We start from the raw sequence: 12,616 nt of genomic DNA, 5'->3' as shown, positions 1-12,616 counted from the left end.
CAGATGGCTGGGCTGAAGAGTGAAGCTTTAGGTTTTGTTTTCTCAACTCTAAGACTGTCTGTGTATCTATCATTTTTATTCCAATGACTGGTGCCTTGAATTTTGTTGCATTATTACTTTGGAAGATGACATGACATTCTGTCTGGAAGTGTGCCCCGGAAAGTTGAAGGGGGAAAAGCTTAGGTGTGAAATAAATGGGAGCAAAGAGGGTGACGTGGTTTACATGATAACAGCAAGTGACTAATCTCAATGGCCTCGGCCACAGATACACAGCCTGTGAGGTTGTGCCAACCTGGCTTCATGCAGTCTTCAAAAGGGGGTACAGGCAGACCTCAAGCCAGGGGGGGACAAATGCCTTTTTCTGTTTTAAAGTAAGAACTATGCATTACTGTCTTTAGACATAAGAAGACTGGGCTGAGAATTGCTTTATAATGGGATTTTGCAATGCTTCCAGAAACTTGATGGAAGAGCTGACTTGGCCATGCATGTAAAATGAACACAGCTTAAGAATAGCAATATAACTTAGCATTTAGGTTATTGTCACTGTATTCTAGATATTGTTCTAAGAGCTCTGCCCAACTATTGTATTTAATCACCCCAGCACTACTTTACAGTTTGAGAAAGATTCAGTAAAGAGAAGTTTAGTAACTTGCCCTTTACCACACCGCTAGCAAGGAGCAGACCTGAGATTCAAACCCAGTTCGGCCGCCTCCCCTCTCCTCACCATTATCTATCTTTTCTGATGCTAATTACAGTGAATGGAAAGTGTCCTGCCTTGAGAGCCTTAGCTTGCAAATAGAAAAAGGTTTTCATTTTTCTCCCAGTTATGGCTCCAATAGATCTTTAATGACTTCTTAATTAGTCCAATATTGTGACTGGGAAGGTTCTATGAAGTGGCCCACCGTGGGAAACTCAGTGACACCTCTTCTCTTTACAACGGAGGTCTGTGGGGCCTTCTGGCACTGGCCCTGGGCTCAACAGAACCCAGAAAACAGAAAGGGCTCCCCGAGCCCCAGTCTCCTGTCATCATCGCTATCCACTATGAAGTTGTCTCTGGGTCAGGCACGGCACTAACTCCAAGGGAAGTCCTTGCTATTCCCATTTTTGAGTGAGGAAGCTGAGCTGGCGAAGGTGTGGCGTCTTTCCTGAGGACACCAGGCTAAGCCCTGCCCTGCTCAGACCCTGTGTGCCCTCCAAGCTGCTGAAACTTGGATGCAACACCACACTGATACAACACCACACTGAAAAGGACATGGGAGTCATGGAGCAGGCTGCACAATGCAGGCTGCTGCCGGAGAGCAAGATCCTGGCCTCTTCATGGATAAAGCAATCATACAGCATCAGTTGAGGGAAAGGAGGACAAAAAGAAAGGGAGGGCTGAGACTAGAAAGTGTGCTCTGTCGACTGTATATCGGGGTGTGAGTCTGCCCTCCAGGTGCTTCTCATCTGCTTGATGACTCCGTATTGTAATGAGATCAAGCCCTAGGTCCCCAGTCAGGGTTTCAGTCTTATCAGTAAGGCGGTCCACTGATCAGCTTGTGGGGTCCCTGGCCATACATCAGACAATGGTCCTCCCCGCCAGCCACCGGTGTTCCAGGTCATTGCTCGTGATGCAGACACCTCCCAGGGTGACCCAGCTTTGTGCTCCTGATTGATTTGAAAGGCACCTTGCAGGTTGGACTCCTATATTCTGACCTTGCTTGGGAATATAGAGCTGTTAAGTAACAAAATGGGCGAACAGACCACTTAGGATTAGGACACCCACAGGGAGGGAAGGAAACCTATTTGGTTTCTATGTCCTCCATAGTAGAGGTCACTTCCAAAATTCTTTGTCTACCCCAGTCACTGTGACCCCACTCCCTACATCCACCCCCAGCTAGCACTTGTTCTGTGTTGCTGACTCATGACCTCAGGGGGCTGTCAGGGACCCAGGACACCTTTTGCCCATTTTGTTGACACATGTATTTAATGCTTGCAAATACTGTAGTGAAATATTAGGTGTGACTAATGTCACTTGTCCCCTCAATCAAGCCATCTCCACTATTGGGGTACGGGGCAACACTAGCCCCCTGTCATTACAAGATACATCGTTGTCAGAATCTGAAAAATCATTTCATCATTCACCCATCCACTCATTCATTCATTCAACAACCATGTATTGAGCACCAGGTTCTGAGCTAAACTAAAAGGGATCCAAAATAAAAGGGTGCTGCCCAGTTTCAAAACAGAGGAACTTCTCGTCAAAGTTATAACCCCACCATGGAGTGAGTTTTTAACCAATTCAAATAAAAAGTTCCAGGGAGAACCATAAAAGGGTGGGCCCCTCATTACTACGCTTTTGCAAATGATAATATTCTTTTCGAAGTTGGAGGAAGCAGAAGAGATGGAGATGAGGACCAGACGTTGCTTAGGCCCCAGCAGTCCCTATAAATGCTTCCTAATTTCTCCAGAAATGCAAGTTAACAGGTAAATCAGGCTAAGATGACCCCCAAAGGCAGAACAACCTTCTTCCATGGGAAATTATCTCACTCAAAAAATAGAAAGCATCTTGATTTGCCGGCCGGGTCCTGCTGGGGACTGGCATTCCTGAGATTTAAATGCTGTCCCTCCGGGCATTTAGCAACCACCAGCAGGCAGCTGTTATTTAGCTACCGTCTCAAGCACTCTGAACTAAATAAAAACATGTGAAGCACTGCTCTGTAGTTCACCCACAAACGTGAAGGCACCTCATGTCCCGACAGCAAGAACATATATCCTGGTTGGAGGCTGTTGAGTGCCAGGAAAACTCACCTGTGGTCCCTCAGACCATTTGCTCCATGCTTCCCAGAAGAAATCAATCCAGCATGTACTGTGACAAGTTCAACTTCCCAAGATCCTCCTGCCCTCACGGCCCATACCCACCAAGGTCACCACTTTCTCCTCTCTTGAGAATAAAACTTCTGCTGCCAGAACTTTAGAGATACCAGGCCACCCTCTGCCAGAAGCCACACTCAGCAATCTTGAGGTCACGGGTGGTGGCCTTCACTCTGCTCTCTGTGCAAAAAAAAGCATGGAATTTGGAATCACACAAATGGGCCCAAAGTCTGGCTCTGCTATTTATTGTCTGTTTGACCTTAGAAATTTTTCCTGGCCTTTTAGAAAGTCTGTTTCTTTTCTTAAAAGTAGGAATGCTTGAACCAACTTGCAGGACTGTGGTTAACACAAATGCTCATTTAAAGGGTGCCGGGTCTGGGCCTCTATGGACACTCCAGGAATAGAATTCCTACCCTCATCTACAATGCCACAGCCAGTAGTGAATTAATGGTGCAGAGCCAGTTCTTCCCCATCACCCTGACCTGCAGGCATTGCTGGCTTCAGTATCTGCTCCAGGTCATCTTGTTACCTGAAGAAAATCTGACAACTGCTGAAAGCACTGTTTTTCACTGGGAACGGAGTCACTATGACCACGGAGTCACTGTGATGGTGACGAATGTCACCTACTGCCACTTATCCAGTGCCGACCATGTGGCAAGCCCTATGTGGGTCCCTTGCAGACACGACCTCCATGACAACCAAGCTGCCAAGTGGGTCTGGCTTCCGCCATTTTATAGCAAAGGGAACCAGACTCAGAAAGCTTTAACAGCCAGGCTGCTAGGAGTTCAGCCCAACCAGACTGTGGTTCTCACGTCAGGGTTTCCAAGGCGCACCCCAAAGCCAGTGCCATCAGAATCTCTATGCGTCAGACCTGGAACCTGCATGTTAACATGTCCCCAGTGATCCTAATGACGAGCCAGGTGGAGGGAGCCCTGGGCCCTCCTGCGGCCGTTGAGAAAGGGCTTGTTTAGAGCTGCTCCTGACCTTGTCCAAAGAGCAATATGCTAAGAGCCTAAGGGGAGTCTTGATATGTTGTCCCTTGAAAAGAGACCAAACGTCCCTGTATCTTAGATTGCTTAAGAAACTGTCTTCCTGTTCTATTTCAAATTGCTCCCCAAAATGCCTGTCCCATAAAGAATGCATGGTCCCCTGCAGACTTTGGGCCTATCAAGGACACTGGGTTCAGTAATGGGAGCAGATGGGCACAAGAATATTTTCTCTGTCTCCTCCTTAAAGACAGTTTTAATCTCTAAAGAGAGCAGACAGAAGCAATAGCTCAGGAAAGACCAGAGAGGCGGCTCTATTGGCTGAATTTATGACAACCTCAGAAGCATCTGTGTTCCACGCAAGTAACACAAATGGCCGCCCTCAGGATATTTAATCTGCTCTGTAACAAATCAATATGAGCAAAGGCAGACGGAGGGGGACTCAGAAGCCTCAGAATGAGCCACCGGTGTCAGCAAGAAGATCATTCAGATTTTCAATATCTATAAAGCTTATGGTGACAGAAATGTTTTTTCTTTGAATTTTCAAGTAAAAGTTTTATATTTTGGGTTAATTGCAGCTTCATTAATCATTTGCAAGTAAAATGTATGGTTATTTATATATTGTCTCCAAATTAACAATCATATTCTAGTTCACAAAATAGAAATGGTTTTTGGCTTTATAAAGTAGGTAGAAGGGGGGCCTGGCTCTCCCTAAAGAGACATTAATGCCTGGTAGCACTTACCAGAGGGTGAGACAGAAGAGTACTTTCAAGAAATGAGAGACTTCCCTAGGACTTGTCATGAAAGCTCAATTCCTTTCAAGTCATGGAAATGTCATAAATCACAAGGTTCAGTTTTGCCCGAGGACAGCGTGAAGACTGGCTGAAGCACCAAGGCTCTGCCAGCTCTTTAGCAATTTGTCTGGCACCGTCTACAGGCAGATTTAAAAGCCACCAACTGCAAGCGCAAAACAGGGAAATGGCCATGGGCGTCCTGCCCTGACGGGCCAAGGCTTGCCACGCACATGGAGTGACCCAGCTCCAGCCAGTTCCCGGGGCTGTTTGCTGACCAGCTCCCACACTTGGCGACAGGGTCAGGGAAGCAAGCGACCAGCACTGGACAGTGGGAGGCAACCCCGCCCCTCGTCTGTCTGCAGCCCTGGTTCTGACAGTTTCCCCAGCAAGTCACCTACTGATCAATCATACTGATTTTGGCGTTTTGGCATCCAGAACTGTAAGAGAATAAATCCCAGCCGTTTTAAGCCACCAGACATGTGGTCAACTGTCCTAGCAGCCCAGGAGACTAATACAGATGTTCAGGGGCAGTGGCACCTGGGGTAGCCCGGCCCCAATCCTCACTCTCCCCCATGGGGGGTCTGGCAGGCCCATGCAACTGGCCACTGTTCTGTCCCAGGACCGGCATGATGTCCACTTAGTGGCCACTCATGTCTCCGCTGGCATGGAACCACAGTTCCCAAGAGAACCAGCAATGACCACTGGGTGTGCCCCCTGTCCTCGCCCTCCAGAGAGGTCCGCAGGCCACTAACACCCTGAGACGCCTTCATCACTGGGGAAGCTGTCTAGCCACCACACGGGACCTGAGAGCCACTCAGGAGGAGATGCTGGATGGCCTCGCCGTCTAATTAGTTCCCTTGCTCCATCTGACAGGTGAGGAAACTGGGGTACTAAGGAATTAGCTGACTAGTCATGAACCAACCGAAGCTAGAACACCTCTAGTAAGTCAGAAGGAAAGCCCCCGGAAGACCGCCTATCTCCAGGCAGTAGATGAATGTGTCTGGCACATTCATCTCTGCTGCTGTTGTTCTGAGCTGTCACTTAAACACAGTGCTGTTATCTGCCCGTGGGTTTGTGGATCGCCTGTTGCACCCTCCAGTTCATATATTTCTTTCGAGCAGGTGGGTCTTATCCTCCACAGTGGCAAGTGCAGGTTTCGTAGAGTCAGTGTTCACTAAACGTTTATTTTATTGGTCCTGAAGAGCCTACTGGCTAATTTGTAAGCACCTGTGTCGTTTCATTTTCTTACAGCTGAGACCACAAAAGCCTATGAGAAATCACCGATTCCGGGGACAACTGCACAGACTGTCACCCTGACACAGGCGCCAGGAGCCATGCCCGCCGAAGCCACCCGCACCACCTTGCCAAGACCCCCCACGTCTGCAGGCTCGACCACCAGTAGCTCCAGACCACAGCCCGCGGGCCACCGGAGCCAGGAGCAGGGTCAGTAGGGGACGGCGTTGCACGTGCTAGGAAAGGGGGAGACTGGGCTTTCAGGGTGAGGCTCTGCCCAGGACCCTGCTGCCCCTCACCCGCCTTCTGGGCTGGAGCAGCTGAGGTCTGCGCAGGCATCTGTGGGGGTGTCCTCCCCAAATCCAGGGGGAACCTGGAGCCCAACAATCCTTCAGGACTGAGCTAAGAGCTAAGCAAACTGTAGAGGGGGCTTAAATCCAGATTCAAAAATCGGACTTTGGGTCTCATCATTGGCAGGCAGGATGTCAACTGAAGCTTTTCCACGGCAATAGCCCCATTTCTCCAAAAGCCAAGTGGAGGAGGTAGTAGGTTTCAGCTGTAATACCATTGGGTTGGGCTGGTTTTGAAGTGACAAACTATATAACCCTGGAGGTTTTCAACGATTTGAAGCAAACACACCAAAAGACCCCAGCTAGCAGGAAATTTTGAATTCAACTTTTGATTGCTTTTGCCTTAGCATTTGTCTCCCAGTCTTAATTCATGGTTTAGGTCTTATCAAAGTCCAGGGCATGCAACTGATCTTGGTATTACATCAAGCGCAACCTTAAGATAACTATGATAACCCAGTGTCCAGTTTCCACAGAGGCTCCGGACGCCATCATACTGCCTATCTCCTTGCTAAAGGTCTTCTGGCAAGGGGGTGGAACATTCCACCGCTGAAGTCCACTGTTGTCTCAACAAGGTTTTTCCTAACTACTTCCCGCCTCAAGTCACTTTTTCCTTCTGAGAGAAAATGCTCAGAACTTGTTCTTTCCAGGCGCACCTCCACCTTCCAAACATTACCACCCAGCACAGCCCTTCTTCTGCACCAGAGCCCACCTTTTGTTTGACACATGGGCACTTTGAATGTGCTGAACACTTTTTGCTCAGCACAAATATTAGCCTACAGAATCCTCCAAACAATTTTACAAAGTAGAGGTAGCACTCTTCATTGAACTAACCCACTGTTCCGATGAGGAAAACGAGGAGGCGGATGATAAAGAAGCCGGCCCAAGCCCCCATCCTGCAAAATAACAGACAAGAGGCCAACCCCGTAGCCTGGCCCTCCAGTGACTCTGCTTGAGAGGCCCCAGAAACTACCCCAGGCAGCGCTCCAGACAAGTCCCCTCTTCAGGGGCCTGATGCCGCTTGACGGGGTGATGTGGCAAGACAGAGAGTCTCCGACACAACCAGCTCCGGCTGCGATTAACAATGAGTTAACAGGACGTATACGACCCGTACCTTTCTGTGCGGGCCCACTGCGCGCATTATTGGGTTTAATCTTCCCTGCAGCTTTATGACACAGGGACTATTATTATTCCAGTCAATCATGAACTCATGGAAGGAGCTGGGCAATAAAGTCTCCAATGCCATAAAAATAATTTCAAAGTAGATTAGATAACCCCATCACCACAACCTCCCACCCTTTTTAACTGAGATTAACAGGGCCACGGGCACACACCAGCTGACAGCAGACGAGAATCAGGAAGTTACGCTGGGTGCATGACCCACAACAGTGGCCTCCTTGTCCTCCCGTCAGGCCTTGTTCTTTCAGGGATTTTTGAGCAGCTGAGTGTGCTGCTTGCCTCTGATGTCTCCGTAGAGCGCTTCAATTTTTACATAACACATAAAATGAAACATGTGGCACATTCCCTGGGCTACCTGGAAGCTTGGAAATCCTGTTAAAAGTTGGGCCTATGTTTGTGGAAAACCTCAAGCAAGTAGTGGCTTCCAACCTGGCAAGGCTTCGTTATTCCTGGCCGGGGGCCGAGGGCATGGACAGCAGCCTCGTGGCCCCTCGGTGCGGCTTCTTCATCCGTGTCCAGCACCCCACAGAACCCTGACCCTCAGAACCCTGGACAGACCCCCAGAGGAGTCTCCATGCCGTCTGTCCTGGCAAAGCTAGACAGCAGCAGAGAGGGGGTGAGAAGAGAGGCAGGTCGGCAGGACTTTTAAAACTGGTGTTGCCTACCCAAGGGGTTCTCCGTAGGAATGAAAACAAGTACAAATTGATGCCTGATGTCCATGTCGTCTTTTGAGAACAGCTTTACTGGCAGTCTTTTCTCACAGTGTACAATTTACCCATTTAAAGTGCACAATCCAGTGGTTCCTGGTTTATTCACAGAGGTGCACAACTGTTGCCACAGTCAATTCTAGAACATTTTCATGACCCCAAAAAGAAACCACATACCATTTAACAGTTATTCATACTGTCTCCTATCTCCCCTACCCCAGTCCATAAGTATTTCTTTGACAGCTTAGTCCAACTGTATTAAATAATACTTAGTATACAGACGATACCCTTATTTCATAGGATGAGTGGCCAAATATAAGAGAGTGACTCTCCTACCCGACAGACAAGGGGGTTGCCACTATTGCATTGATTACATTTTTATTCTTCTAGATGTGACTATAGTCAAAAGACTCGAGTGTGGTTGTCGAAAGGACCTTCCAGCAAAAATCTGATTTGTTTACATATTCAGTAATTATCCAGCTCGAGCATCTGTTCTGCACTAGAAACTGTGCTAGGATTTGGGGGCTACCTCAGTGAACATCCCACAAAGACCCCTGGGACAGGCCCCTTCAATTAGGGCAAAGGTAAAGAGCTACCTCTTATACTGAAGGAACTTGGAAGGAGTGGGGTAGGAACTAGCAACTTCACAGCAGAAGACAGGCCGTCCCAGCCCATGAAGAGGGGCAGAAGCAGGTGGGAGGAAGATGGTGCTAGACACCAAGGCCACATCACAGCCCCTTAATCAACCTTAACTATGAACGTGCAAACCTAAGGAGACGGAGGGAAGCTAGTCCAGGCTAGGGAGTAAGTAAAAGCCAGCCAGTCCCTGGAGCACTAGAGACCTCTCACTGGGGCCCAAGGACTGTCTGTAATGGCACCCACAGGAGCCGGGGGCATAGCGTTGCATCAGGGCCAGAAAGGGTAGCCTGGAGAACCAGATCCATAGAAAACCCTGAGGAAAGAGTCCTGGAAAAATCCAGGCCCCGTTGCAGAAGCAGCTGAAGCTACCGCAGGCTCAAAAGGTGGAGTGGCTCTGCACAGCACTATTTTCCCTGCCAGGTGCATTTCAACACTTGCCATGGCTGCCGCAGCTGATCTAGCACATTAAATGTGTCCACAAGGAAGCACAGACCACGCAGGGGCGCAGAGTGCCGCCTAGCGGCAAGGCTGGCGATGGCAGCCCCCAGTCTCCTTGCCATGCCTCACCCTCTGACCCCCCAGCTAAAGCAGAATTATGGGGGGCAACTTGGGACAGGAGAAAGACCACTCTCTAACTGTCCATCCCATCCATATGTAGTGTCCCTTCTCACCAACTTTCTCTGAAAGTTTATCTTCCTTAAAGTGTCTGGAAAATGTTTCTTAAAAATCAGTCTTATAAAAAGAGGAAATGCAGATGGCCAACAAGCATATGAAAAAATGTTCAACATCACTTGTAATAAGGGAGATGCAAATTAAAACCACAATGAGATACCACCTCACCCCAGTGAGAATGGCACATCTTCAAACAACTAGCAACAACAAATGTTGGCGAGGATGTGGAGAGAAAGGAACTCTCCTGCATTGCTGGTGGGATTGCAAACTAGTACAACCACTATGGAAAACTGTTTGGAGGTTCCTCAAACTGCTAACATGAAGCTTCCCTACGACCCAGCAATCCCACTCTTAGGTATCTACCCAAAAGACACAAAAACACTGATTTAAAAAGACACCTGCACCCCCATGGTTATTGCTGCTTTATTTACAATTGGAAAGACATGGAAACAGCCCAAATGCCCAAAAATGGATGACTGTATTAAAAAGATATGGTACATACACACAATGGAATATTACTCAGCAACCAAAAAAAAAAGAAACAGAGATCTTTTGCAGCAACATGAATGGACCTGGAAAAGATCATGCTTAGTGAAATAAGCCAGAAAGAAAAGGAAAAATACTGCATGGTTTCTCTCATAGCAGGAATATAACAGAACAGGTGAGAAAATAATGATAGTGATGAACAGCCATATACCAGAGACATTTTGTGGGGGTGGAGTGGGGAATGGGATCAAAAATAATGGGGGGAGGGAAGTGCACTGGACTATGGTGATGGCACATGGGTAATTTGGTGATGGGAAACCCAAGGAGATTTGTGCATGGAAAAATACACAAAAAAAATAAACTATTATAAAAAAAATTCAATCTTATAGATAGTAAGAAAAAGACAGATTCCCAAAGACAATGAGGAACAATGATGGCCATTGTCACACTTTAATTAGTTAAATTTAGTATTTTGGCCAAAGCTATCAGACAAAAACAGGAAATCAGCAACTCCAAGGCAAAAGAGAAGTGAAATGGTCTCTGTTCACAGACAATATGTAATTATAGAGAGATGCCATTCAAGGTTACAAGAAACAATAACTAATACTGCACAGTGACAACTTGCAAAGTTAACATGTAGAAATCCATAGATTTTTCTTCTAGAAACAACTAAAGGAAAAATGGGTGAAGGTCATGTCAGACAAGCCACAGTGAAGAATCATAAAGGGTCATTCTGCTCCCCACTGTCTCTGGTGAGTCCTCTCACCACCTCTGCACCTCTGGCTTGAACCCCATTTCTATTTGTTTAAATAAATAAATATTTAGAAAGAAAAAAAAAAGAACTATAAAGGGTCCATACGTAGAACAAAAGATGTCCACCCTCACCAGGAATCAAATAAATGCAAACAATCAACACAATGTCATTTTCACCAATTCACATTGGAAATTGATGACAAGTTTTGAAAAGACTGTGAAAAAAGTACCCAGAATTTACGCTTAGAGGAATATGTCCTGTGAGGGGAAATAAGGCTGGGCCTGGATGTTGTTCATAATAGAAAAATAAATGGGGGCAATGTAATTGGCTGTCATCAGAATGGAGCAAGAAGTTACTATGCAGCCACTAAGATGTTGACGATTACCTGAACTGGCTGCCAGGAGAGCGGCCTGTGACACGCTGTTACTGTTACGTCAGAGGCTGTGGGAGCAACTGTGTGTGGTGTGTGAGAACATGTACATAGTAAAGGAAAGCAACACTATAGCAAAACTGTATGCCAGTATCTGCAGGACAGTGGGGCCCTAGATAATTCCTTGTTAGCTACAGTGTATATATATATATATTTTTTAATATTTATTTATTTATGCATACAGAACTGGGGTGCAGGCCAGAGATGCGGAGGGTGAGAGGCTTCACCAGAGACAGAGTGGGGAGCAGAACAGGCAGATCAATGAAATGCATTGCTGAGGAGAGCAGCGGGCGGGTCAGGAGAGGTCTGCTGTGCCATGTGGGTCACCTCGGGGGCAGGCGGGGATCAAACTCATGCCAAAGTGACTTTAGCTTCTTAGCACTGTGCTTTAACCTGCTGCGTCACCAGGGAGGGGCCAGCTACAGTATATATTTTAACAGTGAGAGTGTGTGAGCTGTAAGTAGAGAGAAAGCGCTTTGATTTTTGTGTTCAAGTAATTGGAACAAAGACAAAGAAGTGAAAAGTTGACTGTGGAGGGATTTGGTTGTAAGAGAAAACTAGTATTTTTGAGGAACTGATATTTTTCCATATCTTTTCTCTCTTCTGTCCATGGAACTTGGGTTGGTTTTTTTTGTTTGTTTGTTTGTTTTTTCCTTAACTTCTTTTCCCCTGGACCTCTTTCCCCAAAAAGGAACTTTGCTTCTCTCTTTACAGATTCCCCCACCTCCATCCTCCCTTTCAAAACCTTGCTTCAGAGAAACTGACCAATACATAATGGATGCTATAGTGTATTTGATTCTTTCATAAAGTAATTAAGGCTAATCCATTGTGTATCTTCAAAAGTGACTAAAAGCTTATGCTACTTGCAACAATGCCGTGTTAATGCAGTTTAAGCAAATTGGTAAATGTTAAGTGATATTTCTATTGAAGGATTACTTCAACCTCTAGGAGTGGCAGAGCTAAGGAGAATTATTGTAAGAATAATGGAATGTAAAGAAATATGGCTCTTTAGTAAAAGGCATTTTCTTTGACACTTGGAAAATACAAAGGCTATTACCTGGAATTTTCAGTTCATGTTTTGAGTTCAATCCTTCCCCCCCCCCCCCATTTCAATGTCTTTTTCTGGGCAGGTTCAGACTATCCAAGGACAAAGCTTTACCTTGGTTCTGACTTTGGTAATATCTTGTTAGGTTAGCATGTGGAAAAAATGAGGACAGTTAGATTAACATGCATGCTCTGACCAGCCTGATGTTTTTCCAGATCTCTGGCCCACCACCACCTACCCAGGCCTCCAGAACAAGCCCCGCACCAGCCCAGGTAAGCAACTGAACTCACCTTGCCATCTGCTGATGAAAGTTAAGCTTGTTTACATAGGGTTGGTCATTCCAAATCCTTGCCATTTGATTTAGAGATGGACAGAGAAGATTAAACCAGTTATGCCAATGCAAGAAACTGCTAAAAGCCCCAATTGGTAAGGAACCTAGTAAGAAAGATTCCAGAAGCCATTAACAAAGCAAAGCTTCACCCACTGCCAGG

At 46.7% G+C, this 12,616-nt stretch overlaps 1 protein-coding gene across 1 annotated transcript in view; it reads left to right on the top strand.

Annotated features, from left to right (window-relative positions):
* The window catches only part of VIT (vitrin), a 100,057-nt gene that overhangs the window by 54,043 nt on the left and 33,398 nt on the right, over positions 1-12,616 (top strand). The window contains exons 8-9 of the mRNA XM_012727658.1: positions 5,885-6,076; positions 12,341-12,397. Of these exons, the coding sequence (XP_012583112.1) occupies positions 5,885-6,076; positions 12,341-12,397 (249 nt within the window). The remainder of the gene's footprint in view (positions 1-5,884; positions 6,077-12,340; positions 12,398-12,616) is intronic.

This window comes from Condylura cristata, unplaced genomic scaffold (genome assembly GCF_000260355.1).
Source record: "Condylura cristata isolate star-nosed mole 26May11 unplaced genomic scaffold, ConCri1.0 scaffold00020, whole genome shotgun sequence".
NCBI classification, from domain to species: Eukaryota; Metazoa; Chordata; class Mammalia; order Eulipotyphla; family Talpidae; genus Condylura; species Condylura cristata.
Note: the sequence above shows the minus strand (reverse complement) of the source record. Positions and strands in the feature narration are given on the sequence as shown.